The sequence below is a fragment of the Schistosoma haematobium genome, chromosome 1, assembly GCF_000699445.3.
Source record: "Schistosoma haematobium chromosome 1, whole genome shotgun sequence".
NCBI classification, from domain to species: domain Eukaryota; kingdom Metazoa; phylum Platyhelminthes; class Trematoda; order Strigeidida; family Schistosomatidae; genus Schistosoma; species Schistosoma haematobium.
The window spans coordinates 21,798,593-21,817,563 of record NC_067196.1 but is presented as its reverse complement, the minus strand read 5'-3'; the positions used below and the strand labels follow the sequence as shown (position 1 = coordinate 21,817,563).

Genomic DNA, 18,971 nt, shown 5'->3' with positions numbered 1-18,971 from the left:
TTTAGCGGATAAAGTCATCCATACTATAACAACTTATTGTACCTTTATTATTGTTGTGCTTGTATGAAATATGTATGCTTGAACATAGCTTACCGCCTACGCATAAATTCATTCTGCTAGCTTTATTACTAACTGCTTAATTGATTCGATGATCCATTCATTTCCTTATATATATACATGTACATTCAACACTCTACACTCTCGGTTCGCTGACTCATTCATTTGCCTCTCGGCTTTGTGGTCTGAGTTATCTGCTAATAAAACTGTAGTCGCTGCTTCTCTTTACCTTCTGATTTCAAACACCGTTGAGGATTATATGGTAACGGTTATGAGGGTGATTAGTTAACGAAGCACATCCACTACACATTAGCATAGTTTTTAAAAATAAATGTCACATGTGAGCTTTAAATTGAAATAAATTCTAAAAAGTTATTTATTCTCTGAAGAAGTGGCACACACACAAAGTTACGAAACGTCAGAAAATCTAATTTTTCTACTCATTGAGATATTACAAATATATTCATTTATCAATAACAATCTACCAATGTTCAATTTATTCGAAATTATCAAATCAAACCTTGATAATGACACCTATAAATTCTGAACGGTTAAAATATCTAAATGTTTAAATGACATTTAATTTCATTAGAGACTATTAAGAAAAAACGTGTTTCTACATCTTATAAATGTGTGTAAACAATTTTCATAATGGTAATAAACTTAAAGAAGGGGGGTACTAAATTTCAGCATTCTAAACAGCTACATTTGTACCACATTTGAATCAAATTGAATTTCTCTTATTGTTTTCTCATTTATTTATTTCATTAGTATTAAATGTTTAGTAAATGTATAGGTGAAAGGTTTGTTGTAGATTTGACCATGATTGTCAATCTAATTAACTACCAAATGTGTACCGTTAGGAATTTATGTCTTATTATGCTATCGGCCACATAGTATGATTCTACTATCAGCTCGATAAACAATTTGGTAATTTTACTTGCATGAAATTTTACTTTCATTTGGCACTGAACACAACCGACTATTATTATTATTATTATTATTATTATTATTATTATCGCTTTTGTTACTGTGTTTAGATGTAACGTGTCCTCATTGAGAGCAACGTTTAAACGAGCTTGGTTTCGGTATTGTTCGGTTCTATTATATCCAGTCATATTAAATATTATCATCATTATCCCTATTACTATTATTATTAATATTGGAATGGTCATCAACGTCAGTAACTGTTAGCAAGGTCTCAAGCAACAAGACAAGGACTTTTTTTAATCTGAGAAATTTATTTATAGGTATTTTTAAAGCTTAGAAATACCTTACTGTTTGTTTTATGAATAAACCGAAACGAAATAGATTATATTGTTTCCGTTAACTTTCAAACAATAAATAATTTTCCGTACCAAATACATAGAGGATAGTAATTAACTGATGTTATATATATCTGAACAAATATAACTGTATTCGATTTCATTTGGCAAATTATACTCACAATCATAACGATCATTAGATATAAATCTTAATTCAATGTTAACAAAAGATAAAACTTTATAGTATCATATTTAAACTTTTATATTTCCTTATTACACTATCATTAAAACGATAGTGGCTTTTTCAGTGATTACATAAATAAACATCATCGATCATCAAATATTTCATAAGAGGTTTGATTATCAATGTGAAAAGTAATCTAATTTTCCCAGTTGGATTGATGTATAATTATTGTATACAGCGAAAAATATTATGTTATGGAATGGATATAGGTGTGTCTTGTAAGAAAAAGAAAGATTCATTTCATTTGAATGTAATAAATTTCAGACATGATAAAAATAGAAGTCATTGATTAGTTTGGTTGTAAAACATCCAGTAGCTGAGGTGAAGATTGAACTGATAAAATACTTATTGCATTAAACCAAACATCTCCAGATGTAAATAATTTTCAATTACCGGTTCTTGATCATTTTACAAGTTTGCATGATCATATATCATATATTGTGGAATGACTAATGTTACAATATTCGAAGTATTGAATATCGACTCAATGGTTGGAAAGTTTCATACTTACTTACGCCTATTATCCCTCGTCGAGGAGCATAGACCACCCACCAGCATTCTCTTTTCAACCCTATCCTGAGCAATCCTTTTCAGCTCTTTGCAGTTGCTACTCATCTTTTTCATGTCTGCTTCCAATTCGCAATACAGTGTGTTCTTCGGCCCTCCTCTTTTCCGTTTCCCTTCAGGATTCTAGGTTAGCGCTTGCCTCGTCATGCAGTTTAGTGATTTCCGTAATGTATGTTCTATCCATTTCAATCGTCTTTTCTTAATTTCTTCTTCAGCTGGAAGCTGATTTGTTCTCTCCAACAGTAGGCTGTCGCTGATGGTATCCGGTCAATGGATATTGAGTATCTTGCGTAGGAAACTGTTTGTAAATACTTGTACCTTCTTGATGATGGTTGTAGTAGTTCTCCAAGTTTCAGCTCCATACAGTAGAACTGTCTTGAGGTTCGTATTAAAGATTCTCACTTTGATATTGGTTGATAGTTGTTTTGAGTTCCGTATGTTCTTCAATTGGAAAGTTTGATACACATCATTATTCTGTGAATAAAATGGGTCCAATCCCATTTGCAGTCATAAACGTACACTTCTGCTCCCCGATGTATAGATCTGGTCAGTTTATAAGGTGAAATATACTCCACAATCTTAGTAGTAGAACTTTCATTTAAATATCAGCTAGAATTATCAAAAATGGATAACATCCTCGAATCATATGTCTACATTTCATCCATTTTGGAACTCATCATCAAAAAGTTACAGATTTGGGTCTCAGTGTGATAATCAACACTGAGATACAGGTATGTTCCATATAAGACAAAATGTGCTACCTAGATCTTATGGCTAGAAAAATGCCGAATATACAAACATATGGAGTGTTCGATTTGATTTATTGATAGATACTACTGTTTCTCAATGAAACTAAATAGGCAATCAGTGTTCGATGTTTAGTCATCATTATACTTGATCATGTCATAAATGTTTTATCTTCTATTAGCATGAAATTCATTGGCTCGAATGTAACAAATATTGAAAATGTTCTATTTTCTTTAACAAATGTAGAAATAATTTCCTGTTTCTTAATTTATTCACCAAGCAAAATCAACTATGCATTTTTATTGATATAACAACTATTTTTTCGTTGTTGATTGAATTAAAGTCGAAATGCCTTACATATTGAAATACATAAATGTTCTTTGTAATATTTTAACAGTTTACCAAAACCCCATTAGGGATGAAAGCTAGAAAAGTCAGGTCTCTTTGCAAGCGCTTAGATTTTGAATCATCGAGTCTTTATCTAACATTTGTAAATCTAATTACCTCGATATGTTGCTGGGTAATTTCCATTGGTGTAACTTCTTATTACAACCCCGGGAATCACTTTTCTCTAGTGATTATATAATTCGTTCATTTATTTAGTAAGTTTACTTCCGCTGATTACAGTTTAAATGAGGTAATAATTCTTAAAAAATTGAACGCTTGTATGCATATATATTATAGCATATTTACACTAGAGTTTTGATCAAAAGTGTAAGTGATATAAATGGTAAATTTGAAAGAATCTTAAGATCTATTCATACAGTTCATTGTTTATTGATTAACTGTATGAATATTCTAGAAAAGAAAAAAAATGAATAAGAACAATTTTTACAAATGAAACATTGACATTATTATTCCAATAATCTCAATCACAAAAATTTGATTAATGGAATAAAATATGAAATTTATAGATGAACTTATTAAAAATTAGATCTTCATTATTATCATTAGCTTTATTCATTATTATATTTTTGGTACAATATAGAGTTCTCAGCACAAAGTATTTCAGCAAGTTTCAATTTCTTACTTCATGGTCGATCCCGACGATAAATATTGAGTAGTCGCCAGCTAGAAAGTAGCAATCCAGGAATTGACATCTGAATAATGTACATTCTTTCACTGCCTGGCCCCTAAATACCATGGTACGGTCGAGAGCGGGAAGAGTTAGCTCATGCTGTCAAAATGCTCTCACGTGGTATATGCGCATACAGTCACTGCCAGGAAAGTTCTACTCATTGCTTTCTCGTGGCGGGAGTGTTGCTTACGAGATTAAGAGAACAGAAAGCAAATGTTTGATTCTTTAACCGGGTTGGTGGACACGAAACGTTCACCCTGATTCCAAACCAACGATGTACATGAGCTTCAGGATCCATTAGGAACAAATGGCGTATGAACCAATTGTTGGTCACCGGCTACTATGAGACTGCATCTCCTGATGTTGTTCCACTGCCTTGTGGATCAGACATTTAGGTCAAAGGCTCCGGGTGTGGCCTCCTAAGAAAACCACAGGTTTCGGTCTGAGAACCCGTGTAAAATCACAGCCCACACACAAATCAAGTGACTTGTGTGGTGCATATGTATTCGGTGCCTCACTGTACCAATATTTCTGTGTTCAAATAAATAAATAAATTTTCATTGCATATTGTCAGCAACCACAATGTATCGGATTGAGATTTTTTACACCTTGTACAGAGGAAGATTGTAAACCTTTCATAAACGCACCTTAATAGGTTGTGCGATTAATAAACATAATGATGTGTTAAAACAAGTAAAAACAGATAACTTATTGAAATATCTAGTGGGCAGAAATAGGTAGCCCAGATGTTCAATCAAGCCGCCATCTAGTCAATAATATTGTTAGAATCATTTGGTTAATTTAGAAAAAAAAGCAATGTAAATGTTAAACTATGATAAATTATATTCCACATCATTTCATAATTTTAAACTGTAGAATCTAACAAAATGTAGTTGAATTTCAGGTTCTTTTTATCACAAAAAAAGTATGAAATTTACTTCAATGAATAATGCTTTACAATCAATACAATTTCATTATCAATCCAAATATTAGCAACAATTTGATTCACAGTGCTCATGTATAGTACCTTCGATGTCTTTTAAATTACAAAATATCATTTGAAAGTTGTTTCTATGCAATATATCCGGTTTCTAGTGGAGGAAACAAACATATTGTCTCTTTAAATTGAATTTCTTAAATTAATCTAATTTACAGATGACAATAAACATTTTAGTGTTTTCAATATGAAGTAATCTATCATTCTGAGTTTTATACGAATTATATTTGATATACAAATTAATATTCGCTAAAGTGATTTGAGTATGGATGGATAAAAATGGAATACAAAATTGAATTATATAAAGGTTTATAACCGGAAATATAATATTGATTTATTTTAAATGTAAGTGAATCAGAAATTGATGTGAAATTAACCCATATATATAATCAATATAAAAAGGAGGATCTACTTACCGACCACTTCTGTTGATGTATTTCGATCAACTTGAATATCTTCATTCCATCTACAAAATTCAAAAAATTGGTGGAAGTCATAATAAATTCACTATGCATAGAAATAGAATTATGAAAATATTGCCGACTAATTTTACTACTACAGAATACAGTTCAACTTTAATATGGTCATATGTTCTTTCGAAAATAAGGAGTTGGCAGAACACTTATAGGCCAGTTGAATAGACAGTTCAAATTGTAGAACACTTTGTAAGGTGAAAATGGACAGTTGAAGCCTGTATATATGGATTATGTAAATACTTTCTACAATAAGCATATATGCGTCCATCCTGCCTTTTGTCGTGTGTTACAATATCACAGTATATGATGAAAATAAGCATAAATTGTCTATACTTTGCAGTTATTCAGGTATATTATCAACCTATAAAAAAATAATGAACAAGATTTGCATGTTTCCTTCAATTCATGCCGGCATCCTTCTGAAACTCGAACCCAGACTAAGCTAATTTTTCTGATAATGATAATTAATCTCTCCTTAAATATGTGTTCTCTGACTAGATTGGTATTTGATTTTAGTCACAAGTTCTAAACATCAACACTAAGATATGTGTACAACTAGATGATAAGTTTATGATAAAGTAAAATTTGAATCGTAAATTTCCCTCTTATCTATGATCCAAATTTATTTAAAACACCTATTGTTTATAAGTCTTAATTATTTGTTGAAAACGCTATCACTATTTATATATGAGTATGAAAAAATAGATCATTGGACTGATCTGATTAAAAAAAAATACTTGAAGGGAACAATGATACTATTACTATTACTTTTTTTCGCGGCCTTCACTTATTAACAACAGATTGCAATCACAAAAAGGAAAGAAAGGTACATGATGAATGTTTCTGTGTTTTAGAAAGAAAATAGTTTCTACTAGTAACCTTTGCATAGTTAACATTAGGGTTTATTCAGAAGTTATCTCGAGTGTCCAAATAACATAGTGAAATATATATAATAGGAAAGGTAACACTAATCGATATTATCTGAGGCCCGTTTATACTTTTCATTTATTTTATTACTTAAAATGAAGGTCAAGTTGAGTATAGAATGAAATCAAACATGGATCATGTTGAGGGTGAAACTTCATAATTACACGTTGTTTATACACAAGTACACGCCTATGTGTTTATCAGATGATTGTAAATTTTATAATCAAGATTAACATAATTTTTATTTGTACAGTGAGATTTTATTATCAATAGGAAGGAAGTAATTATGTATTAGTGTTGAAGTAATATTAAAAGAATTATATGTATTCATATAATGTTTTCGTCCGAAATAAAATGAACTGATATCTAGTAGTAACTAGGGAAAGAGTTGCGGAGGTTGTTTAATCTTGTAGTTTGTATTATTGATCAACCTTAGTTAGACAATAACTAACAAGGACAATAACATCCCTCTGCATTTTGTTTTCCAATGGCTGTCTAAGATTGATTTACGTTGCTGGCTCTAAATATATGTTGTCACATTAACGATTAGTTATTGTTTTATTGAAATCATGAACCGATCAATGTTAGACCAACATTGAAAACCTGGATGCACTTGAAGGCCGTTTCGTCCTAGTATGTGTCTTCTCAGCAGTGTGTAACCACAACCATTCTCCATTGTCTTCGGCCGGTAACTTCCTTACGCATGACTTGAATTGGCTTATATGGTCATGGTTTCTCACTGAAACTCCAGAGCTTTTCACTAGTGAGTAAATAATAACTTTCAGTCAGGGGTTGCACAATTGTCGTGAAATCTCGTAGATTGATTGAAGTTAGACAATGACACTGCTGAGTGCCAACTTGGTGGTCTAGAGGTTAGGCGTTCATACTCGGAACCGAAGGTCTCGGGTGTAAGTGGTGCGTGTGGGGTCGTGGATTCTCACTGCTGAGGAGACCCATACTAGCACGAAACGGCAGTCCAATGCTACTAGGTTTACATTGGTATTCTAACACTGATCACTTCATGAGTTCAGTCAAATTCAACAATTTCCACAACTTCTTACTGAAAATTAGTTAGTAAGACAGAATATATATGTCATTCAATTTAACTGTTATTCTCTATCAAAAATACGCTTTCAAATGTTGATAAGTTGTGTTTAGAGATTTTATTATTTAGTTACTAAATGAATTAGTCATTTAGAAATATTTCGGAAACGAAACTATCTTTTCAAAGAAAAACTATACAATTTAATATGCAAATTCACTTCGTATTGTTTACTTCAACGGGAAAATCCAAGTAAACAGTACGAAGTGGATTTAAACGTCACCCCATTGCACAAGTAAATAGCTATCAGGACTCAGTAGCTAAGTGGATAACTCCGATGGCATTAGAAGCTCACAGTACTGGGTTCGAGTCCCAGAGTGAACATCAACTCTGAGATGCAGGTACATCCAGCTGACGAGTCTCATATAAGACGAAACACGCATCCTGGATTCCACTGTTAGCCACTATTTATCTTTGTTTATAATGCTTGTAATTTAATATATAATTTACTTGGTATTCCATTTTTAATAGACTGGATGATTTATTTTTATTGAGAGTTAAAATTGTAAATAAGCAGTTTCTATTTGAATGTAGAAATTTTGACATCAATATTGGCAAGATAGTTTAAACCCTTGAATACACTTGTGATTATCTAAAATGAATAGCATAGTATATAGAAAGTTGGCACATAGTATGAAAAATACTGGATTTTAATTCTAATATGGACATCAACAGGTATACATAACTGATAAGTCTCATATCAGACAAAAGCAATATCTTAAATTCCATTGTTTATCATGATTCACCAGTTCTACTCTGAATCATTGATAATTTTCCTCAATAACATTTTTTTAACAATAATAACAGTCACTAGGTATAAATTGAATATTCTTAATTCTAGATATTCCATTCCTTCAAATTACATACCGATTTGATCTTATTATTCATTTATTTATTTATACAAATATAACAACTTGTCATTCAAAATGAATGATTCTATCTCATAATATATTTGTATCTAGTAGAAGATATGAAATATTTTATTCAACTAGACTAAAAAAAATATCAGATTTATATTATTTGACTGTTTTAAATAATGAATGTTACTACTTAAATTTGGCGCTTATAAAAATTTAAATTATTTGAATGATTTTACGCTTAAAGGTAACTATAAATGAAATTAATATTTGACGCCTGTAATGATTGATTTATGTATTTAGTTAGTAAGTATAAGTTATTTTGTCATAATAGATAGATGATGATTTATATGATCAATTAGTTGATTATATATTTTCTGTGAAATAATATTTACTACTGATTTAATTATATGGGAATAATATGTTTTTTAATATTTTAGATTAATTTTAACTGACAAACTAACATATCTACTTAGTGATTACTGTAATAAGGAGGAGATTTAAAGAAGTTGAGATGATCGGCATTATTTTCTTTATAGATTATTGATGTTTATATTTTTATTGCAAAGTTATTCGATAATTGGATTATTGTATTTCTATAGTCTGTAATCTATTGGAAATATTTTGTTGTGATTATTAAGTTTTGTGTGTTGTACAGTTCATTATTTCATAAATATTCTTAATCAGTTATATACCGTCTACTCGGTTCTGTGTCAAATATAGCTTAATTGTCCATTAATTATGATTTCTCATTTAAGGTGTGTTGTGATCTAATAACTTATATATATATATATATATATATATATATATATATATATATATATATATATATAAACTGATAATCGTTTGAGTTACAAAGACTGGGTGTCTAAAATATAGGTACATAGAAACTTATCTGCTGTGTTCTCTCTTATCGGACTTGATACTAGGATAGGAGAAGAGTATATGTTCTGAACCCTTGAGAGCTATGATTATCTAGGCGTCATCTGGTACCTTAATCGTGCATGTTAGAGGGTGTAATTGGTCAATAAGTGGAACGTTATTCGATGAAGAAATAATGACAGGATTCTTATTGGTGGGTCTTAACAAATGATATCGATTAACGTCTTATTTCTCAAACAGACCATGTTTATTTTCATTTAGTACATTATCTGCATATCTACTTTGATATAATGATAGTAATAAGTTTCATTGCTGAATATTATAAAACTCAAGCAGTGACATCTCATCAGTTGATAGAGTTTTTTCTAATATTCCGTTTTATTGTCTGAATGAAGCGTAATTATTATGATGTTCATGCATTTCTAGTACAATATGAGTAGTCATTAATATAATATATCGCATAGTTTTCATGTAAAGTGGAACGCTATGAAATTAGTACAGCCAGGAGAAATTCGCGGTCGAAAATATTAACTATTACAGAAACCGCCTTAGTAAATATATATGGAATATTTTCAAATTTTGTCGTAAAGTAATTTCTATAATTAGGTATTTAATATTTAGTAAAACATTTATGATAGCTTTCGTATTCTAACCATGATCACTAAAATGTCTATCCCTCACAACGTATATCGAAATTTATCAATTTTTCTGGTTGATTGACAGTGATATTCATGGTGTACGTTTCATTCTCTCCAGGGTTGGTCAGGTTAATGCGCATGAGCCTTAATGTTGATGTTCAGACTAAAAATGAAGGGTAGTATCTATTTCTTAAAATACCAGCGCATTATACATTAGTTCACTGAGTCGCGATATTCATTGAAAATAATGACCGAGTTCGTTTCTGAAAATAAAACATTGACAGGTCAAGTCATATGTTCATTATCATAAAGCTAGACAAAATGGTTTGGTTTTTCATTATGCTACTATTACTGTTCCTAAAGTTTTGAAAATCAAGCCTTATCTATATTTTATAAGGTTATATTCAAAACATGCTAGTGATAATTGCAACTAATTGACATTATTTTTGGGTATGATTAATAATCGGAAACTACTGGGAAGTAGCGTGCATCCGCGACCCTGATGAAGCCTGACCCTAGGATCCTCAGATCTTGTACAAAGTACTTTGTTGGCATACAGTGATATGTGTATCAAAGACTATTGATATTTTGTAATAACTACACTTTATCACAAATCAATTAAACCTAAAAATGTATATCGTTTAACCGAAACTTGGTAGTTTATTGATACCTTCCATCAAACCTGTAAGTCCTCAGTCTGACCCCTGGTAAGGTGATAACTGAACATTTCAGAAAAGTCCTGTCTTGGGATAACATCTACTTTTGTTTTACTTATTTTTTAATGGTACCCAAATCAGTATCACTTTGCTATGAATATCACCTACAACTTGATCTTGACTTCATAACACTGTTATTTCAAAAACCTGCTTCAAAAAACTGATTTAAATACATTTTAGCTATTTTAAGATAACTTATAAGTATATGCATTACGAAATAAAATCAAAATTCATTACTGTGACTTACGTTATTGGTAAAATTAGTTCACCACCACTATGGATCACACGGCCAACAGTACACTGTATATAACCGAGAAGAACCGAATTCTGAAATACAGAGTAACAAGAAAAAATGAGTAGTAACTATGATGAACAAATAATTTATTGGTAGATGTATATTCAACTGAGTTTACTACATTTCTTTTGAGTGATTATCTGACATTGTGGTTAATTAAATGATATTCACATTATTTCAAGTGGATGTCAACATGAACTGATGTCACTGCTAGACACCTATGCCTAATATGCTCAAATTGTAGAAAAATGTATATCCGAAAAGTTTTGAGTCTCCATTACATTTAGCTTTCCTGATAAAATATTCATTGTTTACTATTAATTTTTAAAGTTACCCTAATATTTATGACTAGTATTTTTCAAAATAATGTTTTCATTTCGAAAATTACGCTTAACAATATGTAAAAGATACTTTGATGAGTAAACAGGCCAAATGGATACTATACTAATAATGAGTAAAGAGGACTAGACTAAATTATTAGGCTTCCTAATACCAGAGATTTGACATTCGGAGTAGTGTATGACTTTTTTCTTTAAAAAAGGCATTTAAATGTTAATTGGTTCATGAGTGTTGACAGAACTAGGTTTGATATGAATTGGTTGTGATAGGTGGATTATATACTCCACTTAAGGAAAACTTATAATCTTCTTTCATGTTATAAACTCTGCCTCTAGCTCTTTTAGGGTTACTGCTGCTGGTCCATGGCTAGAATGAAGGAGGGCTAAGGATGATTCAGCAACCCCAACCCGTAGAAAACAACCTTTTTAGAGAACGCTAACCAAAAAATAATTTAAAGCATTTAAACTCTGCCCTGGGAATTAAATAATCTTCATTCAGAAGAATTAGGACGCCTCATAGTGAAATCCGAGATCATTTGGAAGTCATGAGGCCGATGCTTCTTCTAAAACACAGTGCAACAATTACTATAGGCACATAGAATATCCGGACAATGTGGGAGACTGGGAGGACTAATCAAATAGCTGTGAAAAGCAAGGAAGTAAGGGAAGGGAGGGGATCACAATGAATGTTAAACACCACTGATAGCAATAAAGACGACAGAGGTCAGTTCTAAGAGGGAAATGCCAGGAAAGAACCTGACCATCCTGAGTGGAAATCTTAATGCCAACATCGGGATGGACAACAACGGTTATGAAGATACAATGGGACGACATTGACTGGGATAGAGGAGCGAAAATTGGGGGAGATTTTCAAATCTATGTACATTCAACAAAGTGGTTATAGGCGAAACAATATTCTCACACAAACGCATACACAATGCTACATGAATCTCGCCGGATTACACCATAGAGAACCAGATCGGTCATATTTGCATCAATAGAAATTTCAGAAGGACAATAGGAGACATGAGAACTATGAGAGGAGCTGACATAGATTTGCACGCCACCTGGTAGTTGCCAGAATGAAACTGAACCTAAAGAAACACTCGACAACTGGATAAACAGCATCACAAACGTTCAATAGAGCCTTCCTTCGACATACCGACAAGCTCAAATAATTCAAGACAACCCTCAACAACCGGTTCCAAGCCTTTCAGGATCTATTCAAAGAAGAAGAAACTAACATGGAGGACAATGGGAACAGTACTAAAGAAGCACTAACTTCAACGTGTCAATGGGTTTTGGGCCGAAAGAAGCATCATCATAAGGAACAGATCTCTATCGAAATACTGAACAGGATTCAAGAAAGGAAGAACAAGAGAACAACAGCCGAACAGGAACAGAAGATGTCAGTGCGTAAGTCGAATACATATAAGCAAACAAGCAAGTGAAAACGAGCACTGGAGTTGAAAAAGAGAAATATGTGGAAGGCCTAGAAACGATATCAAAAAACACTGCAATAGAAGGAAATATCAAACAACTACATGACAAAACGAAGAAACTGGTTGTGAAATATAGTAAACCAGCGAGACCGGTCAAAGACAAAGAAAACAAGTCAAACACTGAGATTTATTAACAGGGGAATAGATGGGTAGAACACTTTGAAGAACTCCTGAATAAGCTAGCTCCATTGAATTCACCAGATATCGAAGCAGCACACACAGACCGCCTTATAGCTATCACTCCATCAACGATCGAAGAAATCGAGATGGTCATCAGACAAATCCGTAGTGGGAAAGCAGTATTACCTGACAATATACCACGAACAAATGCAGATGAAGATAACTAGTATAGCAACAGCTTCTGCATCAGTAAGCCTCAACATACATACGGGAGCCAGTATCCTCAAATACAATAGGGAGAACACCAACTCAATCTCACTTGATGGCCAAACTCTAGAAGATGTGAAAATTTTCATATATCAGGGCAGCATCCTCGATAAACATGGAGGATCAGATGGAGACGTAAAGGCCAGGATTTGCGAAGTAACAACAGCATTCCCATAATTGAAGAACATTTTAAACTAAAAACGACTGTCAGCCAACATCAAAGTCAGAATCTTCAATACGAATGTGAAGACAGTTTTATTGTACGGAACTGAAACTTGGGAAATTACTGCAATCATCATCAAAAAAATTAAAGTATTTATAAACAATTATCTATACATGATACTCCAGATCCGTTGGCTGGATAACGCCCGAAACAACCTATTGTGGCAGAAAACAAAATAACATTCAGCTGAACACAAAATTAGGAAAAGGTGTCTGAAATAGATAAGACAAATGTTTCGTAAATCGCCAAACCCCATCACGAAACCAGTCTCACCTTGGAATCATCAAGTCAAAAATGAAATGAAGCCCACTAAAGAACACACTGAACCAGGAATTGGAAACAGATATCAAAAGAATGAATAACGCTTAAAAAAAGCTGCGAAGAGGAGCCCAGGACAGAATAGGTTGAAGAATCCTTGTCGGTGGCCTTTGTTTCTTCACATGGGGTAACAGGCGTAAGTAAGTAAGTAAGTGTATGTTAAAAACCCCGTATCATACAGATATGCGAAATAGATGTGTGTCGATTAACATGAATATTAGATCTCATGTTTTCTACAAGAAGCTTTCAGTCAGATATAAAAAAATTAACATTTTTAATATTGCGAAGAGTTTCAAATTAAATAACTCTGAAAACCCTTGAAAAACTGTTAACATTGAACAGCTCTTTCGTTTTAGCATGAAACTTCTTTATTGTGCACATCAATAATCTCACCACCGTGGATCGAACTAAGGAACATCCATCTTGCTCGTCAACAGTCAACGTCTAGATCATTGATCACTCTTAGTCTTATCACTGTTTTGCAATTTTTTTTCAAATACTATTCAAAGCTGGGTGACACTGGATCAAATCCGTCAGGGAGAATCAATTCCCTCAAAATTACAAGTACATCTTGCTGATGAGTGCCAAGTAGTACGAAACCTAAGTCCATGGCTTCCTGTTAACTGCCTCCAACCACAATCTTTTCTCAACATAGTGCACTCAATGTCAAGTTACCTAGACCAGTGGTCAGACTGCAACTTAGTCGATAATATTCGATCTGCACTAAAAAGGATCTGACATATAGGACATTGATCACCACCCGGTGATCAATCAATTATAAACTATTCGTAATCATCTAATTTAAAATCAGATACATCAATTCTTATTTCGTACATAATTTCTTTTCCCCCCCCTAAAAAAATAATAATAATCTCAACCAAAAATACACACATATTTATTTCCAAAAAAACGATTCATATTATGACAATTTTTCTTTTCTTTTCTTTTCTCTTTTTTTCATAACAACTATAAATTGTTTCTATTTTTAGTCATTAAAAAAAAACACACAAAAAACATTTTTTTTGTTACAAACTACCAAGTTAATTTATGATATGAACTGAAAGAAGGAAAAGAAATTTGATATTTGGTGAAATAAATTTCCGTTCATTTAAATAATACATTATTAATTTTATTTCACCTAATACATAGTTCCAAGAATACTTTACAGGAATAATAAGATATAAAACACACACACACACAAATATATCTATCTATATATATATATATATAAGTCATATTCCTTGATACTTAGGAACAATAATGAAAACATCAACAAATCATGTCATAGAGAAGTGAAGAAAACAATTCTGTAAATGCTTATTCCTTTTTTTTTCTGTTTTGTTTTACGTTTTAACTGACATTTAACTGTAAGCATAAAATCAAATTTATGTATTTTTCTTTTGTTAACAAAATGTTTATGTTTATTTTACAAATGAAAAGAAAATCAATTTTTCCTTATATACTCAATAAATAATTAAGTTATTTTGATATTAATGATGATGATGATGATGAGGAGGAGGAGGAGGAGAGGGAGGATGAGGTTGATGAGGATGATGAATTAGAGGGGTACCAAACAAAATATCATAAATTTCTTACTTTGAAAATGTTGATGAATATATAAAAAAATTTTTTTTTGTTTTGTTATCGACTATTATTAACTAGATCTATTTATATTACACATACAGATATAAATGATGGTTAACAAAAAAGACTTGTAAAAGTTTATTAGATATTTAAAGGTATTTTCATTCATCTTGAATAAGTTAATGGAAGTTCGCCTCCTATAGGAAACATTAGTTTGTTCAAAATTAGAGATACTCTTAGATGATTTAGATTTTTTCTTAGAAATTATTACACTTTACGAAAATTTATAATGTAACTGCTATAATTTTATGTTTAATTACAGGATAATAACGTTGAATTGATTATTAATGTTGATAAAGTTGTAAAGGGGAAATGATGAGAAGATAATTAATATGTGATAGTTGACATTATAAACTGAACTTAGTTTGAAAACCTCCGAAAACCAGGAATTATTGGATAGTTGTTTAGTGGTAGTATGGAACTTACACATTCCTCATCGTATGTGCCCAATAGGAATTTAGTTTGAATGGTGATTTCTAGAGTTAAAATGTAAAGTCGTGAACAGTGGGGTTCAACTATACCAAATATGTGCAAGTTATAAATCAATGACATAAAAAGATGATTGCATGATATCGCGAATTGGTTGACGAATCAATGTTTCAAAGGTCGAAAGCATCCACATTGAAAGCTTTTGGTCCTGAGTTACATCCCCCATGAGATCGTAAAAGCACACTTCTAAGGCATACTATAGTAGAACGAAATGGCTATCCAGTTCTTTGAAGTTTTCAGTGGTTGTTTAACTAAGATCAGCCAGTAGTGCAAACTTTGAAGTTTAGTTATCTACATAAAACCCTTATACTAACATTCCTTAGACTTATTAACCTATAATGAACGAGACATCCAAGTAATAAATGTGTCAGGTGCTTTTTTTCCATGTTTTTGCAAATAGTGATGTAACAAGTATTGTTACTATAGCTGCTCTTCATTTCATAGTCAAAATTATGAACGTTATGTGACCATAGATTTTCAATAAAACTAAATAGAAAGTTTAATTAATTTTAGTCAATTTGTCATGCAATTGACATTAAATTTAATTCAGGGATAATGCGAGTTCGAGTTTTTAACCAATAGACTTTTGCAATAAATGACGTGGTAAACGAAAATGTAAGGATTAAAAATTGGACTTTAAAAAAATCACTATATGGAACGTGTAATTTTCCGTGATTTCAAGACCAGAATTGAATTATCCTACCTTGAATGCTTTTATGTCATAAGAATAAATTTGATTTTGAAAGTTCTTTAACATCGTTAAACTGAATTCAGAGCCCTTATTTAGACCAATTTAAGACAACCTACCACTTGTAGCATATTTCACTTGTAATCTGAAAAGAAGCGATGATTTCTAGTAGATTCGAACCCTTGTCACCCAGTTTCATAGTGAGGAACGCTATTACTGAGCTATTCGGGTTATTTGGATTGACCTCCTGTGGCAATGAAAGATTTGTTTACAATTGACTGATCACTGAGTAATGACCAATGTCATGTTTGTCAATTCTTTTTTATTCATTTGTACTGGTGGTCACACTGTTAGCATTAAGAAGGAATTGAAATGAAAGACAATGGTCACTACTCAGTGACCAGTCAATTGCAGATAAATCGTCCAGTGCTATATCAGGTCAGTCATGCCCCGAAAAGCTCTGTGGTAAAGTCTCTGACTGTGAAGCTAACAGACATGGAGTCGAATCCACTATGAGGCATCATTTCCCTGAACAATACAAGTACACCTTACTGATATGGGCCGAATAGCTTGAAACCTAAGTCCAGGGTTTCTTATCTACTACCTCCAACTACCACTTTACAAATCATTGATTACATAGTTGGTGCTTTTTAATTATTTACAGAGAGTTTTGTATAAAATTTGAACTGTATCTTACTGCTCTGATAAGATCGTCACTTCATTTTAAAAACTACTGAGTTTTAAGTATAAGAAGGACAGACTACTTATTTACATACAACTCTTCTCATTAGTACACGTGGTGAACAAGACAACGGGCGAGTATTACTTATTGCGGGAAATTCTTAAGCCTTTACATAATACGTATACCTAGCCTTTTTATATCGATTTACATCTCACAGTGTGTTCCGCAATCCAAAATGTCTTCTCGTCTGATCATTAAATGTCCTGTCTACGCTGTGCTTTCAATATACTAAAACTCTTCAATTTGTTTGATGACCATGAAAACTTCAAGGCCACATTCTACTACATACTTCTTACAAGCAATCCTGTGAATGGCGTTTACAATACTACAATGAATTTATTTTTGTCTTATTTAGAATTACTTAACTGAGTTACAAAACGATAACAATTATAGATATGTTAATAACCAGCGCAATTACAATCAAATTATCAAAATAAGATGAATTCATTCTATTTCATGGCTTCTAATCAGCTACAAACAACTTAAACATATAAGGTTTAATATAATTATAAAAGGTTTAAAATACTTTAGTTAGTGAAGTTTATATGTAGAATAGAAACTAGTTTATGAAATCCAGAATGCAATACACTACTCTAGGTATGTATTGCTACCTTAATATATATTAGTCCTCTTGTTTACTCTGTTACATCATTAATACTAATGCAAATATATAAAATTTAAAACGAAACATGAATAATAATGTACAATAGAGAAATGTTGACAGGATAATCCTTAAATTATAGTAGCTTTTGTTCTGCAGTTTATAAATGGTGTCTGCCAAAACGCTCGTTCAAATAACAAGAATAATATGTTGAAACAACAAAATAAATGATGAATTGAAAATTAGCGAAAAAACTTTATACAAACTGGATATTGGACTTTATCTCGAAAAATGTAAAGGATCAACTTAAAGACCATAAACATTCATTTGTCTGCGAAAATCTTGTTCGCACAGGTCCCCCTTTGAAAGAAGGTAAGATTTCAGAAAGAATTGACGAAAGATTTAGGGTGACAATGAACAGAAGTTTTCGTACAGCTCATTTAATTTAACTGTATAACACCACTTGTTCGGTAGGCTATTTAGAGGTTACCTTTAGAGGTATATAGGCGTTTCCATGTACCTGTGGTAGCAGTTATGTACGAAGGACTGTTGGAAGGCCTTCTATCAGATTTTCTAAGCACTTTCTGATGAATCTATACCTCAAGCGGAGTAGAGTTTTCACGAGTATAATTATCAGGCACCTGATACATGGTTAACATAAAGTCTAAATCCGTCATATATTCAAAATATTTACCAAACAACCAACATCAGTTTTATTACATTTTTCAGAAGTAATTGTTACTGAACGTTTTCAAGCTGATCTGTGCGTATAGAAAAAAAGCCTGATAAAACATTTCCCTGTCGTAGTAAGTATAACAACAATCAAATGATACACTATAAAATTATCATTCAGTTCAATTTTTTCTATCTGTTACACAATCTCATTCATACTCACATAGTAATTTGATTTTAATTGTTACTATATTACGTAAATATACATTCATTTATTTTCATTACAATCGTGTAATCCTATCACAGAAATAAACCTCTAGATCTAAATCCAGGTGTTTTAATGAGAGGCCTTAAAAAGTAGTGTTCAACTGTGTCATGCGTGAGGCAGTTATCTACTGTAAGGAAAAGATGTCGTGACATGATTGAAGTTAGATATATTTGTCATTGAATTCCGATTAACAAGTTCTGAGGGTAAACGTTGGCTTTCAAGATCGAAGGTCATGCTTTTGATCTCTGTTC

At 31.9% G+C, this 18,971-nt stretch overlaps 1 protein-coding gene across 1 annotated transcript in view; it reads right to left on the bottom strand.

The window, feature by feature from the left end:
* The window catches only part of CPNE8_3 (Copine-8), a 148,366-nt gene that overhangs the window by 63,564 nt on the left and 65,831 nt on the right, over positions 1-18,971 (bottom strand). The window contains exons 6-7 of the mRNA XM_051212952.1: positions 10,801-10,880; positions 5,372-5,421 (exon numbers count right to left, since the gene is read on the bottom strand). Coding sequence (XP_051073408.1) covers positions 5,372-5,421; positions 10,801-10,880 — 130 coding nt within the window. The remainder of the gene's footprint in view (positions 1-5,371; positions 5,422-10,800; positions 10,881-18,971) is intronic.